This window comes from Cryptomeria japonica, chromosome 8, assembly GCF_030272615.1.
Source record: "Cryptomeria japonica chromosome 8, Sugi_1.0, whole genome shotgun sequence".
Lineage (NCBI taxonomy): Eukaryota > Viridiplantae > Streptophyta > Pinopsida > Cupressales > Cupressaceae > Cryptomeria > Cryptomeria japonica.
In genome coordinates this window covers 349,996,227-350,015,898 of record NC_081412.1, presented here as the reverse complement: position 1 = coordinate 350,015,898, position 19,672 = coordinate 349,996,227, and the positions used below count along the sequence as shown (strand labels likewise).

The window sequence follows — 19,672 nt, the reverse complement described above, 5'->3', positions numbered from 1 at the left end:
CACACGAAGGACCCGCAAGAGGTCATATGGGGCCGGACACGACGGCCAGGAAAGTACTGTTAGCCGGACTATGGTGGCCGACGCTACACAGCGACACCAGAGAATGGGTCGGAAGCTGTGATACATGCCAGAGGGCCGGAAAACCACTAAAACGAGACTTCATGCCATTAAACCCTTCAGCAGCACAAGAGTTATTCGAACGTTGGGGGCTTGATTTTGTGGGGCCTTTAAAAGTTAGCAGACCGCGGCGATGTACATACATTGCGGTAGCTACGGAATACTTGACAAAATGGGTCGAAGCACGGGCCCTACCCGACAACACCGCGGTGAGTACAGCCAGATTTATTTACGAACAAATTATCACGAAATATGGAATCCCGCTCCAGATAACCAGTGACAGAGGAGGCCATTTTGTGAACCATGTGGTGAGACTCCTTACGACGGAGTTCAAAATTTTTCACTCCTTGTCCAGTCCGTATTACCCGAGGGCCAATGGTCAAGAAGAGGCGACCAACAAGATTCTAGTTTCGGTCATCTATAAGTCGTGCGGGGTAGAAAACGAAGATTGGGAGGAGCGACTACCGTCGGTGTTATGGGCATACCGCACCACCTACAAAGTAACGACGGGCCAGACACCATTTCAATTAATGTACGGACAGGAAGCGGTAGTACCGATGGAGTTCATGGTGCCAGGTCTCCGAATTGCTATTGAGAATAAACTTGGCAATATGGAGAGCCTGAGGGAGCGCCTGTATGCTCTAAACAAACTCGATCAACGAAGGCTGATGGCACAATGGGTGACAGACGTGGCCCAGCAACGAAGGAAACATTGGCATGACCAACACATTCGGCGGGCGAGGTTCACCCCGGGGCAGTTAGTCTTGAAATATAATGGACGAAACGAAATTAAGCCGGGGAAATGCAAAGTCCGATGGTTAGGGCCCTTCCGGATACGTGAGGTCAACACGAACGGGGCGATAAAGTTATGGACGCTGGACGGGAAGGAGATACCAGACGCAGTCAATGGGTCGAAACTAAAGGTCTATCACGAACGGAGGGAACCGGCAACCCCCAGTCAGACAACCGCGGCTAAAAATTAGAAAAAGGAAAAAAAATATATATATATATAAAAGAAAATTTGAATTAAAAAAAATTAAAAAAAAAAAAAAAAGAAGAAAAAGAAAGTGGCCACCGTACGGTGGGCCCACCGAAGGCGGCATCGCCGCACGATGGAACCACCGTGCGGTGGAACCACCGACGGTGGAGCCACCGTGCGGTGGGACCACCGACGGTGGAGCCACCGTGCGGTGGGACCACCAACGGTGGCGCCACCGTGCGGTGGAACCACCGACAGTGGCACCATCGTGCAGTGGGACCACCGACAGTGGCACCATCGTGCGGTGGGACCACCAATGGTGGAGCCACCGTGCGGTGGAAGCCACCGAAGGCTCGTGGAAATAAAAACGCCGCGCAAGCTATAAACACCGCCAATTTGGAAGAGTTTCATTGCACGCAACCAAGTTCGAACACGTACGCTTTCTAATAAAGCGAGGGCTATTCACCAATACGCCACGAAAACCAGGGAACGAAGGAAACACCACGCGACACCAAGGAAAGGAACATCGCCGAAGGCACACCACGCCACGCCGCGCAAAGGGAAAAAGGAACGCCGAGGATAGAAGAAGCCCACGCCGCACACCACCGAAGGCCACGGAAAAGCACAAAACGCCGTATGAAGAAGACCACGCCGCACGAAGATAAAACCCTGCGCAATCTCTGAAATGGTCCTTCGTTCAGGGATTTGAAAAAAGGGGGGCACTGGAAATAACGGGAAATTTTTACTGCAGTGGCATCACGTGGACGAGTTAACATTGTTTTTGGTTTTATCGTAATTTGGTCTGAAAGCCTTCGCAGATTTTGGCACTGGGAGACTACGCCGCACAATCCCACGCAGCCAAGCCAAACGTAAACTACAGAGCCACAGGTAGACCAGCCGCACGGCGGCAGCCAAAAAGAGAGGGCGGTTACGAAGGGTAGACTTTTTCTAAAACAAATCAGTTACAGGGAGATAATGGAGTCTGCAGGAAAAAGAAATTGGAAAAAACGGTTGCAGGAGGGCAGCCACATGAATAAGGATAAGCGAGTTCTCCCTTCGGGTGTACGCATAGCAGGTAGCACAATGGACGCCACGCAGAAGAAAAAGACACCACAGCAGCATGCCGCAAGAGGGAAGAACACATGGACTCCGCATAATATCACCTTTGAGGGATTGAATGGGTCCGAATGCAGGAAGTGGTGGCAGGATACACCAGATGATGATTTGGTGAAGAAAAGCCTTCGGAAAGCAGGAGTGGAGTGGGTCGTCCGAATGCCTGTCTTTGCTATCCGTGAGTACGAGGGAGCATTACGGTTCATGGTTGATACCTTTGATAGCCATTCACGGACGAGTACTTTTGAGTACCTTGGGAGGGATATCACGATATCCTTCAAACCGGCAGATTTTACGAGAGTGTTTGGCATTCCAGGAGTGCATGGCAAGAAAGTGGAATTGAAAGCTAAGAAGATGACGCGGGAGGAAAAAGAATATTGGATTAAACGAGTATCCCGAGACTTGACCACAGCAGAATTGGAGAGCATTGTTGATGCCACGAAGAGCCGTGGGATGCATAGGTCTTTTGTTGCAAAGGGCCATTGGCGGTGCATAATGGACGTCCTCAAGAGCAGGTTGACGGGGTCTGGTAGGGCATCAGATATCGCTCTACCGCAGATCATATTGATGAATGAACTTCTGAATGGCGTTGTGTATGATTGGGCTACATTGTTATCAGAGCGGATGTGCGAGTTCTTGAGGATGGAGCATCGCACGTTTTACATACCCCACTATGCCATCGAATTGTTTATGGAGGCCACGCGAGTAGTACCGGAGGCAGAATTGGAGATACAGCCGCAGAGACCATTGACTGTAGGTGAGCCTCCTATCATGCATTGGAGACACCTTGACATTGGCCATTCTTCCGCGAAACGGAAAAGGATAGTAGAGACCCCCTTGGCAGAACCTGATAGTGGAAGAGAGACTTCCAGCAGCGAAGAGGCTTCGGAGGAAGAGGATTCGGCGGAGGATAGTAGCAGTAGGGCGACAGAAGAGGGGAGGATGGAGCCCGCGGGGGAGCGAGTCTTGTTTGCGCCACCCTCACTACCACTTGGCACACTTGTGAGGTCATCCGCGGGAGTGGGAGGCACGTCGATTCCAGCTTTTGGGGAGGGCCGCACACCCGTTGCACTTGGGCCAATGCAGCAGGTGGCATCACCTTCCATCGTACCACCTTCGCAGGCTACTGCGCCACCCGCGGGACCACCTCTGGCCATAGAGGCACGCACAGAAGGCACGGCGGAGTCGTGTGGATCACCGCAGCAAGTAGTGGCAGAAGAGGAGCACAGGGAGGTGGTCAACGCAGAGCCTCAGGTGCGGCTGGACATTGTGGGATCCGAGGCAGTAGTGACTGTGTCTGCCTCTTTGTTGGAGGAGCCCCTGGATAGACACGCTTTAGAGGTGGAGAGAGGCCCGGAGGTGTTGAGTACGGATCCATTGGGGGTGGCTATGGGGAGTTGGCTGACCCGGCGATTTCAGATGACGGTGATGCCACCAGTAGGAGCTGTTGTATTCTCACCTCGGCGAGAGCCTCTGACGGAGGTGGTAGACTTGGAGGATACATCGGGTGAGACACGGGTACCAGCAGTAGGGCATGAGATAGGATAAGTCGTCCCTGCTATCCAGGAGCAGGCGGGGGTAGAGGAGACACCTTGGTGCCAAAAGGATGCAACAGTTTTGGTTCCACTCGAGCCCCCTGCACCTATATCGGGGTCCCAGCCTTCGGGGCAGGATGGGGAGGACATTGAGGCTTACTTAGCAGATATGGTGACGAGGGGTCGGCGAGTGGTGGCAACGGCTCAGACGCGAGCTTTGCAGCAGGTTGTGGAGGAATTAGAGCAGGTCCTCCAGTTTATGCGGGTAGGCTGTTCGACAGCTTTTGCTACATGCTTTGAGTCACAGGGGTGGCCAGCTATTCAGACAAATGCAATGATCGAGGCTTGGAGTGTGCCTCAGCCCGTCGTGGAGGGTAGGGTGGCTACTCTCGTCCAACAGATTGAGCAGGTTTACAGGGATGCCTACTATGCACTGCGGCAGACGCAGCATGAGTCCGCGGTCCGCGAGGCTGCTCGTGTAGAGATAGAGAGAGATCTCGCCAGCCAGCAGGCTTCGTGGGCAGCCGAGAGGACGCAGTTGTTAGCACAACTTGAGACAGCCCGTGCAGAGAACGTTGCGGTTGACATCCGCCTGTCGGAGGAGCAAAGTGCGCGGAGCCTTGTGCAGCAGGAGTTGGATGCTGTTACTGCAGAGCGGGGTTTGTTGCAGACTCAGTTGGTCGGTATGACAGAGTCCGCGGATACCAAGGAGGAGGAGTTGCTGGAAGCTGCGCATATGGTGAAGACGGCTTTAGAGAAGGTGTTGGTGGCGGAGCGGGATATGGCAGCACGCACTCAGCAGGTTTATGACCTCCGCGCCCGCTTGGCGGCCCAGACACCGGCATCCCAGCCTTCGACTTCAGGGACGCTTCCTCAGCCCCCTCCTTGACTTTGGTTGGGTGTATATATGCATTGTCTCCATCTTGTTGTTAGTCGTCGGAGACGACTTCTTTTTTGGGGGGGATGATGTTATCGGAAAATATGTATAGTTTAGTAATGCTAATTGTTGATAGTCAGTTAGCCGACGGGTAGGTAGTTGGAGTCGCGACGGTTGTGTCGCACCCCTTCGGCTGTTATATATCGTACCACCTCCGGGTGTTGGAGGACATGTAATGTTGACGACAGATTATAATATGAACATCTTTTGACATTAATGGCAAGCTTATTCTAGTACTTCTTTTGTATTTGCATTGTGCATTGCTGTTCGATTTCTGTATTCTTCCTGTTTACCCAGTAAGGTAAACAATGTCAATGTTTATTCTTGCACTCAATATCCATCACTTTGTTATCTGATTCTCCTAAAATAAACATGCAACCACCTTCATCTTCCTTGGCAATAATTGTACATCTCCCTCAATGAACCAATGCTATTTCTACCTGTTGGCAGGTCCCTTCTCATGTTTGCCCAAAGACAAACTTAGAAAGAAAGCAATTTGTAGCTAACATTAACTAACTAACGCACATATAAATGGTTGTCATTTTTTAAATCAGCACTGCCCTACTTACATAAATAATTTTACATCTGAATACAGAACCATACAAACTAACTAGATACATACAGAATTTGATATCAAATACTTAATGCAAACTTTATTACGTCTACCACTTTCTTGATTAAAACGATAGAAAACCAGAAAACCACACCAATAATTAAACTCTATGCTGCTTCAAGCTATAATGTAATGTACTAATTAGTGAATAAGAAACAAGTGCCAAAGAAAGCAGCTAACTTCGATTGTAGTTAATCAAGGAAATCATGTAAATATAAAGTTCAAGTAGACAAAACATCTCTAAGATAAATGCCAGCTCCATGTTTTCAGGAAGAGACAAATTATATAAAAGGCTGCGCAGTACTATATGACATTTGGATCTCATGTTACACTACTGAAATAAGATATACATTTTTAAATAATCCGGAATATTCCCATGCATCAGATCTCAACACTATCTTGAGAACAAGGGTATTATAAAAATCAAACCAACAAGAATAGATGATTTGCACAAAATACTGGAAAATCAAATTTATCCATATTAATCCAAAAGTCTTGAATAAGAAAGAAACTAACACATCGACCATGAAAAATACGATTATGGCATAAGTCAAAACTTACACACCTGACTAAGTAGCTTAGGTTTGTCTTCCGAGGAGAATGTAATCTCATACATTGGCCTGAGAAAAACATTGAAACAACATATATAAAGAAAATGTCAAATGCAGTAGGTATCAAACCTTTTGAAATAACATTTAACAAAATAGACACAAGCATCTCTCAAACTACAGGAAAATGCCTTCTTCATATGCTGCCAAATATTTGGAAATCCTTGGAAAAATTAAGGTACAGAATAAAAAAGCTAATTGTAAAACTATTACGAAGTGTGGCTGAGCAACATCAGATATCCAAAGCAAAATAAAAGAAATAACGGAGCATGCATAATCACAGTTTGCCTATGTTTTCCAAGAATAAAATTATTGTGAACATCATTCGAAGCAGATTACAAGCTGGAGGATGCTATCCCCATTCAAAGTTTTTCATCTCAGTTTTCTCAAAAAGATCATTTCCTCCTTTGACAAGATTGTGGACACCTATGTCAGTGTGCAAGACATTGAGCAGGGAATACATGATTTAATGCTAACACTCAGAAATCTAAAAAAACCTGGAAAATAAAAATTGCTTGACCTAACAACCCAACAAGACCATGGAAGATGCTACAAGAGATTTTACGGTCCTTGAAAGTTAATATGACTTCATCGAAAGGAACAAGAAAGAGACCTAACAAGACCATGTTTTACCTTAAACAAGTATAAGATGGCTTCACAAGATGCAATTTCCCTTTCGTGAGCATAAGCATCAATCAGGGACCCTTAGCCTATTTTTATTCTCTCTAAGCTTGGGCAATTTTTAATTAATTATTTGTTTTATTTTTATAAAATGAACAACTAAATGGAAAAAATGATTTTCCAGGGTGTTAAAATATAAAATTTTAATATTTAAATCAATAAAGTCACTCAGTAGGAAATTGAATATTATTTTATTATTTTAGGGGAAAGCATATAAAGGAGGAAATAGAAAAGAGAAAAAGCATTCTTGGCATTTTCATTTTACAAACCCCAATTTGGAGAAGAGAGCAACTATTTGGCTTCAGCCTACAACAGAAACCTTGCGGCAAAATTGGTTTCAAGGATGAAAACCCACCAAGCCAATCTACAGGTAGATTCACTCGAGATTCACATATGTGCTTAAATAGGTGATTACAAGGAATTTTCCAAAACAGTTGCAAAGAAAATAAATGTTCCATATTTAGAATTATAGTCTAGATATTTTAGTTTATCATTCCCAGTTGTGCAATTATTGGGTAATTGCAAGAAACAACTTTTCTAAAATCAGCTGAGGAAATTTTTGGAGGTTACAAAAGCCTTAAATGGGCCGTAGCATATTCAATACTCACCTACATCTTTTTGAGTCAACCATATCCTTGTAAGGAAGATGTGTGACTATTCTGAAAGATTATCGCTGACTTTGGGTTGCTTGCGATTCAAAACAGTGAAGTTTAGAAGAGTTCTAATGCCTTTAGGACTCTAGAAGAACTGTCATCCAGACTTTTGGTGGTGTTTGAAAGTTTAAAAAATGTATCACTCCACTTTTTAAGAGTCGTGTGGTAATTATTAGAATAATTAATTCTTTTAGTCAATTACCTTTTTAATGGTTCTATTAATGGTCATTTAGTTAGTCATTTAGCTTTTTAGTTCATCATCTTACTTGTTGACTTATTTAGCTTTTTGCTTTTTAGTTCGTTAAGTGAAACTATTGCTTCTTTTATAAGAACGCATAGTTTGCTTTTCAGTTTTTAACTTTTAGCTTTATTTAGCAATTTAAGTGTTTTAGCTTCATGTTGAAGCTTTAGATTAACGGTTTGTTCTTTTTAGAACACTGTCTTTAATTCCTTTACATACGCTTGTATATTCGTTATTAATTCATTCAATATCATTCGATTATTGATTCAATTATTTTTCATGGTCTCAGAGCATGGATAAGATTTTTGGAGAATTTATAATTCTAGAAAAAAATCATAGTGATTTTTTTAAGTGAAATTTTTCCAAAGTTTTTTTCCTGGGCAAATTTTTTAGGGTTTGCTGAAAAAAAAAAAATTCATGATCGTGATTTTTTTTGTAGTGTTCGTGGGCGAAGTTTTTCTTTGCAAGGTCGTGAGGGTTTCCAGCTGCAATTATTTTTGCGACCCACGCATGTTTTACCTACGACTTCGAAGGGAAAAAAAATTGCTGATTTTTCCTTGCACGCGCCCTTGCCCTAGTTTTGTGCTCCGTTTTTTATTCTCTACACACGATTTTTTGGGGCTGACCTACGCGACATGATTTTCGTGTTTTTTGGTGCGAGTTTTTGGTGCTTTTCCATGATTTCCTGTGTTTTCCAGCGACTGCGACGATTTTGTGAAAAAAATTTGCGATTTTCACGGGTTTAAATACCTACGTTTTTGGTCAGCGGTTTTTTCCTATGTTCCGCAATTTATCTGCAATTCTGGGCGACGTGAGTTTTTCCTAGGATCATGATTTTATTCTCTGACTTCAATATTTTCTAAGCACAGTCTAGGGCACAAATCTGTGTTTTTTTCTACTCTTGTGATTTGTCTCTTCTGTAAATCTGAACTAGGGTTTCTAGATTTTTTTATGGGGTTTCAAAATTTATTTGGGTTTTCCAAAATTTTGCATCTCGAGATTTGTGTAAGAACAGTTGTTTTTTACTGTTTTTTTTTAAATCAACATTTTTTTTTGCAGATTAGTATTTTTTTGATTTTTTTTCAGAAAAATTACCAAGTTTTAAATTTGCAGGAGATTTTAAATTCTTGGTTTCTCACCAAACCTCAAAATTTGTGCATTGGGATTTGTGCCTCGAATTATGTTTCAAAGGTTCAACTTCTTTGTACAATTGTTTCTATTTTTTTAAATCAGATTCTTGTCTCGTTTTTCGTGCCTTCACAAGGTTGACCTTAATCGACCTTTGTTCCCGTGATGACCTCTTTGACCAACATCATGTTGGAGCGTCGTCAGAAGTTCAACGGCTGCAACTACAACACCTGGAAACAATGCATGTTGACGATATTTGAATATTGTTGCCTTGATTAAATTGTTCTAAGAAAGCTCACTCGTCCTACAGCAGCAAGTAAAGATCAGGACAAATTTGATGAGAAAAACTGAAAGGTTGTCATGCTTATCAAACTCTCAGTCACAAATGATCAGCTTCCTCAGGTGCCCTTAGGTAAAACAGCTAAAGGGATCTGGGATCTCTTGAAGGATCTTCAAGAAACATCTAACAAGAGCCGAGCTTTCTTTCTGAAGAATGTGTTGTTTTCTATCATGATAGATGAGAAGTCATCTATCCAGGCACATCGTATGAAGATCAAGGACATCCATGACCAGTTGCAAGCTATTAGCCGCACCATGGCTGAAGAGGATATGGTAGTGACCACACTAGAAAACCTTCCCAAATCCTACGAGCATTTCATTGATACACTCAATATCACTTCTACTAGTGTTGATTTGAAGTTTCCTGATCTCTGCAACAAGCTTCTACAGCAAGATCGATAGAAGCAACAGTTTGGAAGCAGTGCTAGTTCATCCACTGAATAGGCCTTCATAGTTGAAGTTTCGAAGAAGAACAAGGGTAAAGCTCAGTCCTTCCAGTAGAAGGGACAAGGTCCACCTCAACATTCTTCAAAGAAGAAAAGTGTACAATGTAATTATTGTCACCAATTTGGCCATATGAAGAAAGATTGCAGAAAATTGTTGGCATTCGTGCAATCTAAATTGGGAGGGTTTCGGGAATAGGAGAAGGCTCATGTTGCAAAGTGTTCTAAAGAGGAGTTAGCCTTCTATGCTTTGTGATAAGCAAATTTCCTATTTTGTAGGTTTTCACGATTTTTTCCTAAAAAATTGTTTGAGAGTTTTCACGATTTTTTCCTAAAAAATTGTTCATAGGTTTTCACCATTTTTTCCTCAAAAATTGTTTGTTGGTTTTCCCTCAAAAATCATCTGTAATTCGCAAAGTTCACATGGGATTTTGTGATTCGCGAAGTTTTCAGGGTTTGACGGTTTTTTCCTCAAAAATCATGCTTTGTTGCAGTCAAGTATGAGTCGCACCTGGAGTTGCCAGGGCGAACATCTGCAACCATGGTATCTTGCAATCTATTTTGGAGTTGTTGGAGCAAACAGTGCTCAGTACTCTTCTGCAAAAGGGTTTGCCGATTTTTCTTCGACATCATGGTTTCAAGATTCTATAATTCGCATGTGAGGGTTACATCAGTCATCCGAAATCAGCTATTCTTGGTCATTACCACTTTGCAGATCCTGGGAGGGTCTCTGCAGCAACAAAGTGTTCTTGTGTTTGTGATCAAAATACCTACAGTGTCTTCTGTCGGGTACTTAGTTGATACAATGACCATTAAGGGAGGGTATTAGAGTAATTAATTCTTTTAGTCAATTACCTTTTAAGTGGTTCTATTAATGGTCATTTAATTAGTCATTTAGCTTTTTAGTTTGTCATTTTACTTGTCGACTTATTTAGCTTTTTGCTTTTTAGTTCGTTAAGTGAAACTATTGCTTCTTTTATAAGAACGCATAGTTTGCTTTTTACTTTTTAGCTTTTAGCTTTATTTAGTGTTTTAAGTGTTTTAGCTTCATGTTGAAGCTTTAGATTAACGGTTTGTTATTTTTAAAACACCGTCTTGCAATTCCGTTATATATGCTTGTATATTTGTTATTAATTCATTCAATATCATTCGATTATTGATTCAATTATTTTTCAGTAATATGAAAGTGGCATTGGGTGTGGATAGGAAACAGATAAATATTGCAAGCAGTTTGGTAGTATTATAAGATTCAAAAAGGCAATGTAGGTTGGAAAGGAACTTATTTGAGAATTCATACTGAAATCAAGACTCGTTTACTCCAACTGCTCTATATAAAAATACAATTCCCAGGTTTGGATGGCAATGTGGAGACAATTGTAATGTCCCCTTTTTATGACCTTGAAATATAATTAAATGATTACACAAAATAATAAATCACATGACACTTATTTTAATTATTTTATAAGGTGATTAAAGTGACTTTAATGGTTAGTTAATTAAAAATTTAAGTGTCACTTTATTATCATTTCCCTCATGTTCAATTAAAGGAAAACAAAAATCAATAGGCAAAGACGAGGGAAAGCTAAGAGTCACTACAGCGGGCTTAAAAACAATGAGAGGTTCATTCAAGATATGCTTAGTTATTTATCATTTATATTCTGGAGAGCTTTCCGAAGCTTGAGCCTAGGACGAAACCGCTAAGGCTAGTTGTTTTGGTAGTATGTGTTATATAGAGTTTCGTGACTCGCGGCGAGTCACGCGAGTCAGCGGGCCGGGAGACCCCTGCCGGGTCACAGTGACCCTAACCCGGGCTCGGACGGGTCAAGGGGCATGACTCGCCTGACTCGCTGCGAGTCAACGAGTCACTCCCTGACTCGCCTAACTCGCTGCGAGTCAACGAGTCACTCCCTGACTCGCCGAGTCCGAGGGTCGTGACTCGGCTGGGCGATGCATTTTGAGCGGTCATTTGTCATATTTGGATAAGAATTGAATTTTCTAGGCTGATCTCCCTACTCCAGGAAGTTTGTACATCTTGTCTTGGCACATGGGAGTTATAACAGGTCTGAAATCTGCTATTTGGTGGCTTATTGACACCAATCTTGGGTGCCTTATACTGCTGGTTAAGGTTCTATCATTGCTGGAGCAGATTTATATGAGTTTGGAGACTTGGAGGACCTTCATACCAATTGCCCTTATCATTTGAATGCCTAGCAGTGTTGTTTGAAACATTTCTGAGCAATCCTTTCATGTATTTGAAGACTATTCCAGGTCTGATTATGTTTTAAATCTGATTTATAAAGCTACGTAAGAGTGTGATAAAATCATGGATTTTATATACATTGGACAACATTTATAACTCTATGCATCTATGTTTTCTAATTCCTTCGGCTACAATTTACATTTCTACACATGTGATGGATGTATGTTTATGTATGTGATCAAATTAGCTTCTATTTGATGATGTTATAGTGTCTTTAAGCTTAATTCAATAATGGGTGTATGAAACAAGTTTTAAATCGTTAAAAATCTCTAAAGTTCAAGGGTTTTCTTATTTTGCCGAGTCACGAGCCGAGTCACGAGCCGAGTCAGAGCCGAGTTCGAGTCTGGGAACTTTGGTGTTATATCCCTCTTTTCCAACATTGGAATCTTATTTATTTAAGGTTTTGTGATTGGTTAATCAATGAGATCACATTTGCCTTCACATGTGGATGAGAGCTCTTAATAATTGGAAATTGAATATGAAAGTTATTTTGACATTGTTTGTTTTCAAGTTTTCAAATATTAAAGATAAGATTAGACTAATTGGTTTTTTATGTAACCAAGTGGATGCAGGATACACAACGTGCTCAAGAGGGAGGGAGAGTATCATCAAGGAGAGGATTGCAGCCCTTGGAAAAAGATCAATTTGCCATAAAACCTTGAGCTTGGAGATAAGTTGTTCTTGTGGTTAGATGTCACCTTGGCCTTAGAGTTGGTTTGATTGTCTTGTCAATCGATGGATTGTCGGTCTTTCCTCTGTTGTCCTTGGGAAGTGGATTGTGTGTTGTCTCCTATGGTTATTATTATTTTATATAAATAATTTATTTTATAAGGATTATCTCTTTATATATATATATATATAACTAGTAATGTATATATATGAAGTGGATTGAAACCATAAGCATTGCTTTATTATTGATTGGGTTGGTGGGAGGATGCCACCCTCGACCACCTCATGCTAGGCATTGCTATAGCCACATTCTTGTGGCAACTTCATTAAATTGTGCAATCATTTGAGGAAGGCTTTTCTATTTTGATCAGGCTATTCATTTTGGCATTCATTTTTTTCTCATTCATTAGGAAACTCATGATTGTTGTAGTCTCTGCAAAGAGAGTGAAGCACGTAGCTTATCATCATTGTAACTCTGCAAGCTGAATACACATGAAATAAGCATTCCGTTCTTGTCTTCTCTACTAGGCATTAATTTGCAGACAATCCTAGAGATCGAGTTCTTGCGGCTTGCCATTTCAAGTCTTTTTCTGCGATCAAAGGGATTGCTCTTAGTGAATAATAGATGTTGTGTCATCCTGAAGCTTGTGCTTATGCTGCAATATTATTCCAAGCATGTTAATTTAACTCTTTATAATAGAAGCATCGTATCTGATGTAGATGGCTAGATAGCATGAAATCTGTACATTAGCCGAACACATATTGATGTATTTATGTTTTGATGTTTCTTTAGAAGCTATACTGTTGGAATGCTGACAGCTTGCCCAAGATAATGGCACGACAGAGCAGCATACCAACAACATAACTTCTTAACGTTATGCCTGCGGATCATGAAAGCAATCGGATCATATCTGATTGTCATATAGAGCTCAAACATGCATAGTCTAGATGAGTGGAAATATTCTTTTAAAAGTAGAAGCAGAAAACAAAAGTTCAACTCTATAGCTAATGTAAACTTGATGCTTATCTGTGTTACTCTGTCTTGTATGGTTGTATAATTCTAATCTATATACCAATGCTTAATTGATGCAAAGAGACCAAGAAGTAAGACTGCTTGCATACCATGGGATGATACGCAGCATTTTGTAATCTCGTTAGCAAGATTATGTAAGCCATGTGATCATATAAATTCAAACATAAATACTCTTAATGTGATTCTCAAATCTGTAGAACACAGTCTAAATAATAATGCAACAAAGTAAATTGAAACTAGTATGAATATTTAAATCTTTATGGCTATTACCATAAGTCTAGTATCTTGTTCAAATTGTTTGAAGTCATATATCAGAACACTAGGACCCTTCTTTGGTCAGTTATCTGTTTCTAGTTAAGGAATGGGTGGTTATTGTCATGTTACCCTATGAGTCATTATAATCTTCAATGTCAGTAGACATAAAACTTGATTATGAATCTAGTGGGATAGATGAACCTCTATATTATCTGAGTTAGTTATACTCTAGAGGGGTCAAGCCGAGTGAGGGTGGTGAAGTCTGATAGCACGTGTGTGCACCTTTAATGAAACCTTGGCCAAGGTGGTGCTGTAGTTAGCATGCGACCAGCAGTTCACATGAGTCGGATGGTCATACTAGTTAGGGGGTACCTATAGTATGTGACTGACTAGTACGCATAGGTTCTAAACACCGGGCTTAGATGGCTAATGGCATTTTGGTATTTTCCTTAGTATGCTACCCTCATGTAGGATCGGGCCCTTCTAGATGAAAGAGGCACGGCAAACTAACAAGTCTATGGTTGGGCAGAAAATCCCTTGATGATGATCTCCATCTCCTAGACCATGCCAAGACTTGTTGAGTTGTATTCTCTAAACTCATACCTATTTTAGTTGATTAGAATAACTAATTTTCAGTTTATTAGTTAGTTTTCATTTTCTGATGAAAGTTAGTTAGTTAGTTAACTGTTTGTTTTTCAGCTGAAGTTGAATGTTAGTTGTAAATTCTTTCATTAAAAGTTATGGTAGTTACTGTTTTCCTTGCTTAAAAATTAGTGGTTGTTACAGTATGTCAAGCTACCCTAGTCAACTTGTTGAAGAAATCATATCTAATATTTCAGTGTACCTGCAAGAGTGTTCAATTTTGTGAAGTCTCCATTGGCAACAAAATTGTAGATCATGGAGCTTATGTTTAATTATAAAGGTTGATAGTCAATATTCATTTACAGATTTATTGAAATAAACTATTATTTTGTGCGATTTTCAAAAGGCTTGATGTTTATTCTTTTCTTGATATTTATATACCACCACTGAGTTGAAGATTTGTGAATAAATTAAAGAAAGGACCAGGGGCTATTACTTTAATAGCTGAGCAAAAGTGTTAAAGGTGAAATAAAGGTGCTTTGTCAAGGAAGTTTTAATATTTGCAGAATACGTGAATGTATGACTCTTCTCCTGCCGTGACTTTTCAATTTGCAGTGCAGAAATAAATACCTACATCTAAGTATAAGTTTTCTTCATTGCGGATCATTCCATTAGTTGCAAGTTGGGTAGATTGTTCAGAAGGGTTTGTGGAATAGCTCTGTTTTTCTTTAGTGCAAGCCATATTTTCTATATGATTCATTTGGTTATGATTCTTCCGAGATTCTCTATAAACATGGCATGATATATTGTGGTCCTAGTGATTTTGTTTGTGATTTGTAAGCAAATAAGGGACGGTTTGGTGTTCTAGGGCAGTCGTGGTTTCTTCTGCTGGTCACATGGGTATCTGAAATAACCCTCCCTGATCTATATTTTAATTTTCTGAATTTTTTGTGTCTTTAGTGTTTCCTGATTTTTTTTGTTTTTATTTTTGCAGTTTTCTGATTTTTTGATAATTTTTGCATATAATGGAATTTCAAACTGAAACTGGAATTAAACAACTTCTAGGGCTATGAAATTTAATTACTTTATCAAACTGAAACTTTATTTGCATTCAAAGAAAATTCTAGCATACTCATTCAACGCCTAAGGTTGCCAGCCAACTTTATTGTTCAAACGCCCAGCTGGCAATTATCCTCGCTGCTGTGTAAATGGACGGTTGGGAATCAGACTTGGTGTGGCCCTGTTAGGATCTAAAAATCAGACTGGTACAGCCTGATTGGAATCTGAAATTGGACTAAAAATGCATGCCTAAGCCTCCACTTTGCCCTGAGAATGTACGGCCTGCTCTGGGAGATGGTATGGCCAGCCAATGAAGTTCCAACACATGCAACCTGCAATTTATTCCTTTCCTGATGCCTATATAAGACTTCCTCCTCTCATTTGAGAGTGTAAGGTTTTTGTGAGATTGTTGCAACAAAGTGCTCTGATAACAAAGTTTCTTATGTGCTTATTGGCTTTGAAATTTATATTGTCTAAGTGGTTCGCATGGTTTCCATTTTCTTCAACAAATAGAGTAGAATTTGTTTATAGTTGTTAGATGAATACAAGATATAATAAGTGTTGATTATGGTGAAATTTGTTTGCACATGCTTTTGATAAATACATGATTTCTATCTATTGTGCAAAGTTAGTCTGAGCCCATCTTGTGGATGCTTAAGTTCAGCTTGGATAAATATTGTTCGAATTGATGGTAATTATTATAAGTGTGAAAATCACAAGCACAAACCCTTGAAGATTGCACCTGCTTTGTTGAGTTGTTTAAATTGGCGAGCCAAAGTATGGTTTATTTTGCCTTGGTCAACACCGTCTCTTGGATTTCTTAGGAATAGATTAGAACTTCTAAATCACTTATCCTTTTTTTTAGATATTTTGAAATCCAAAATTGAAAATCTCCTAAAAGATGAAATCCATTGCCGAAAATGTCTAAGTCCTCATTTGTGAATCATTTAAGTTGAGCGTAAGTCTCCTTGCAGTTTCAGCAAACATCACCAAGGAAGCTATATCCAATGTAAAACCGCTTGTTCGAACATATAAACCTTGGAGTCATCGTATGATCTTCACGCAATCTTAGCATACGTAGTGATTTTGTTCAAGAGAGGGTAGAGTGTCCTTGGACATTTTATTCTGTGTTCAGTGGGTGCTAAAACGCACACCAACAGGTCTCTAGGAGAGGTACTTGTCTAGTTTTTGTATCCATGCACGTGTTGTACATCTAACACTACCATCAAAGTGTTCAAACATTATTTACTCACTACCTATTGGAAGTCTCTCTGTCCCTGAGTCACCCTGGTATCTATCCTACTAGCTGCACTTGTTCTATGCCTCTTCTAGTTCATGAACTGCTATAGAGTCAACATCTCAAGGATCAAGTGGTAGGCTCATATACTTTGTATAATGTGATCTAATCTCCTTGGCCATAGAGACTGGTAATTCCTACCTTTGGAATTAGGGAGCCTCCCTGCAAGCGAAGATCGGTTGTAAGGGTCTGGACGTTGAGCCTATAGTGGGTCTCCTACTCTCTGTAGCATGTTGATCATTCGCCCTATGGGACTCACTCGACTCTCCTATATGAAACAGAGTCATGTTCTCATTCAACTTAAATAGCAGTTGTGACATCATGTCCATCATATTACCAAATTTCCATTTTGCTCTAGTATTCAGACTTTTGAACCCAACACATCCTTTGTCCCTTTCTGCCAACTGTCCTAAAATATTGTCATTGTCACGAGATGAACTTCTATGTAGACCAAGAATCCCTGAAGTCGTTTCACCTTCTGGCACCTATGGTGGCTGCCATTGGACGTGATATTCTTCCCTGGTGTAAGTCTGATATTCCTTATCACTCATCAAACCCTATTTACAAGTTGGCAGGAAAACTCTGCTCTGATACCGCTGAAATATCCCTCCCTGATCTGTAATTTAATTTCTGAATTTTTTATTTTTTTTGAGTTTCCTGATTTTTTTCCTTTTGTTTTTGCAGTTTTTTTTTTTTTTAATAATTCTTGCATGTAATGCAATTTCAAATTGAAACTGGAATTAAACAACTTTTAGGGCTATGAAATTTAATTACTTCATCAAACTGAAACTTTATTTGCATTCAAACAAAATTCTAACATAGGCATTCAACGCCTAGGGTTGCCAAGCAACTTTATTGTTTGAATGCCCAGCTGGTAATTATCCTTGCTGCTATGTAATGTACGGCTGGGAATCAGATTTGGTGTGGCCCTGTTAGGATCTAAAAATCAGACTGGTACGGCTCTATTGGAATCTAAAATTGGACTGGAAATGCACGCCTAAGCCTCCACTTTGACTTGAGAATGTACGGCCTGCTCCTGGGAGATGGTACGGCCAGCCAATGAAGTTCCAACACCTCCAACCTGTAATTTATTCCTCAAATTTGCAACCCTTTATTTCTCCGATAATTCTGATCTGATTTATTTGTTGATTTGATTTCAATGAAGCACAGATAAAATCCCTGTATGAGATTATCAAATCAAGTGTCCTTGGGTGATCTTCCACACCTGCAAACGCTATCCTTCGTAAGGGATTTTTTCCTCAAAAAGCCATGGCTTCCAATCAGAAAGCCCTTGTCCCAGCTCTCCTCCCAAAATGTGCGTTCAAGAATGCTAAAATGAAATTTCAAATAAACTTTTATATCTGCTCCAAAAAACCCACGCACCTTTTGGCTCCATTAATCATTAAATTTATTATTTTCTTACTTTATTGAATTTCTCTAAGGTATATGCTCAATATGACTTTATAAAGTCACTTTATTATTATTTTATAAACTTTATAATTTATTTAAAAAGACACGTTATATTATAAAGTCACTTTATAATAAAGTAACTTTAATTTTTTTAAATAAAACATTAAAGTAAATTTTATATTAACTTTAATATTTAAATATTTATTCATAATCATCTCCTTGCCACTGAAAACTGACAACGGATGCTACACCTATGGCCCACTGGTGATGCCTAAAAATAGCAGTACCTCCTAAAAAATAGGAAGTTAGCTTTGAGCTCCTGAAACGCCAAACCCCCTGCAAGGTCCACCAGTCCCCGGATGGGTTCCCTATCCACTATATTAACCTACGGGAACCACTACTGATAGGCTAACCTTACCAAAAATAGAAAGTGCCTAGGAAGGGAACATTACAATATCTTATGGCAGTTTGGAATCTTCTATGAGCACTGAATATTATCCTTGCTTGAGACAATTGGTTGTTGCATTGTCTGCAAAATCTTATCTACCTCTACAGTTGAAGTGATTATAATATTAAAGAGCGCATGGCCTATTCAAACCTGGCAGTTTAATTGACAAAGAGAGGTGATTATATGTGCAGAAAAATATATTGCAAGATATTATTATTGGACGGCTCTAATAATAATTGGCAGGAACCTTTGAAACTAAATAAATATTATAAGAGGATTGAAGGCTCATTATCTTCTACCATATTGAAGATAAAGTGCGAATCTGAGAATGAGTGACTTCATACTCCTGGTCACAATCATCTAAATCTGCCATTAAAAGGAATTTCTGTTATAGACATGTACATATGGACTGAAGTATACAAAAACACAACAGAGGCATTCAAACTAATTGAATATTGCTGTCTGCGAGCTACTCTCTGCTGCTTATTGCATGTATTTCTACCTTGGACTGTTGGAAAAGTTCTGAATTCCACCCGTGGAGATATCTCCTCAGAATATTAGTATTCACATATTTATCTCCTTGATGCGGGTATCACCGTCATATGGCATGAATCTGTGAAGATTAACAGCAGCTATCTCTGTGCATCTGTGGATCATAATATATTTGCTGTTGCTGAATGAAGATTGGTAAGGTGATATGTATGGTATGACTACTACTGGCACACTTGGAGACTTGTCTTATGCAGTTTAAGATTGGGACAACATTAAACAAGGTCAAAAATAATATTTCTGTTCAAAAGCCATTCTGTATTAGTCTTTGCAAAATTAATAGAATGTTCTTTAAAATTCAGTCTGCATATTTTCTGGAATGTTTATTCATATTTTTCTGAGCCAAACATTCATATCAAACAAACACCTTTACATTTGCAAACTGAAACAATACCTTCATCTTTCAAGCAAACTGTTTGACAAAATTAAAAAGGGTAGAAAAGTGAAAAATTTAAGGTAAAATCCATTGGGGATATTACAACAATAAGGTCAGCCAGCAAGAACGGGAGACAACCAGACTCATAGAGGATTAATGATATAAAGGAAGGTACCACAGCCTTTGAGGAGAAAATAGTTAATAATTATCATCCAAGAACATAGTGTGGCATGAGGCAGATATAATCATTTATGATTCCATACAATACAAGCTGCTGTTCACATCAGATTTAAAGGTCATAATTCGTATTAACTGTCAGCTCAATATATATTGTATTGCCAAACAAC

At 39.8% G+C, this 19,672-nt stretch overlaps 1 protein-coding gene across 1 annotated transcript in view; it reads right to left on the bottom strand.

The window, feature by feature from the left end:
• Positions 1 to 19,672, bottom strand: part of LOC131045345 (serine/threonine-protein kinase STY46) — a 261,615-nt gene that overhangs the window by 155,924 nt on the left and 86,019 nt on the right. Inside the window, exon 5 of the mRNA XM_057978929.2 lies at positions 5,860 to 5,914. Within this exon, the coding sequence (XP_057834912.1) occupies positions 5,860 to 5,914 (55 nt within the window). The remainder of the gene's footprint in view (positions 1 to 5,859; positions 5,915 to 19,672) is intronic.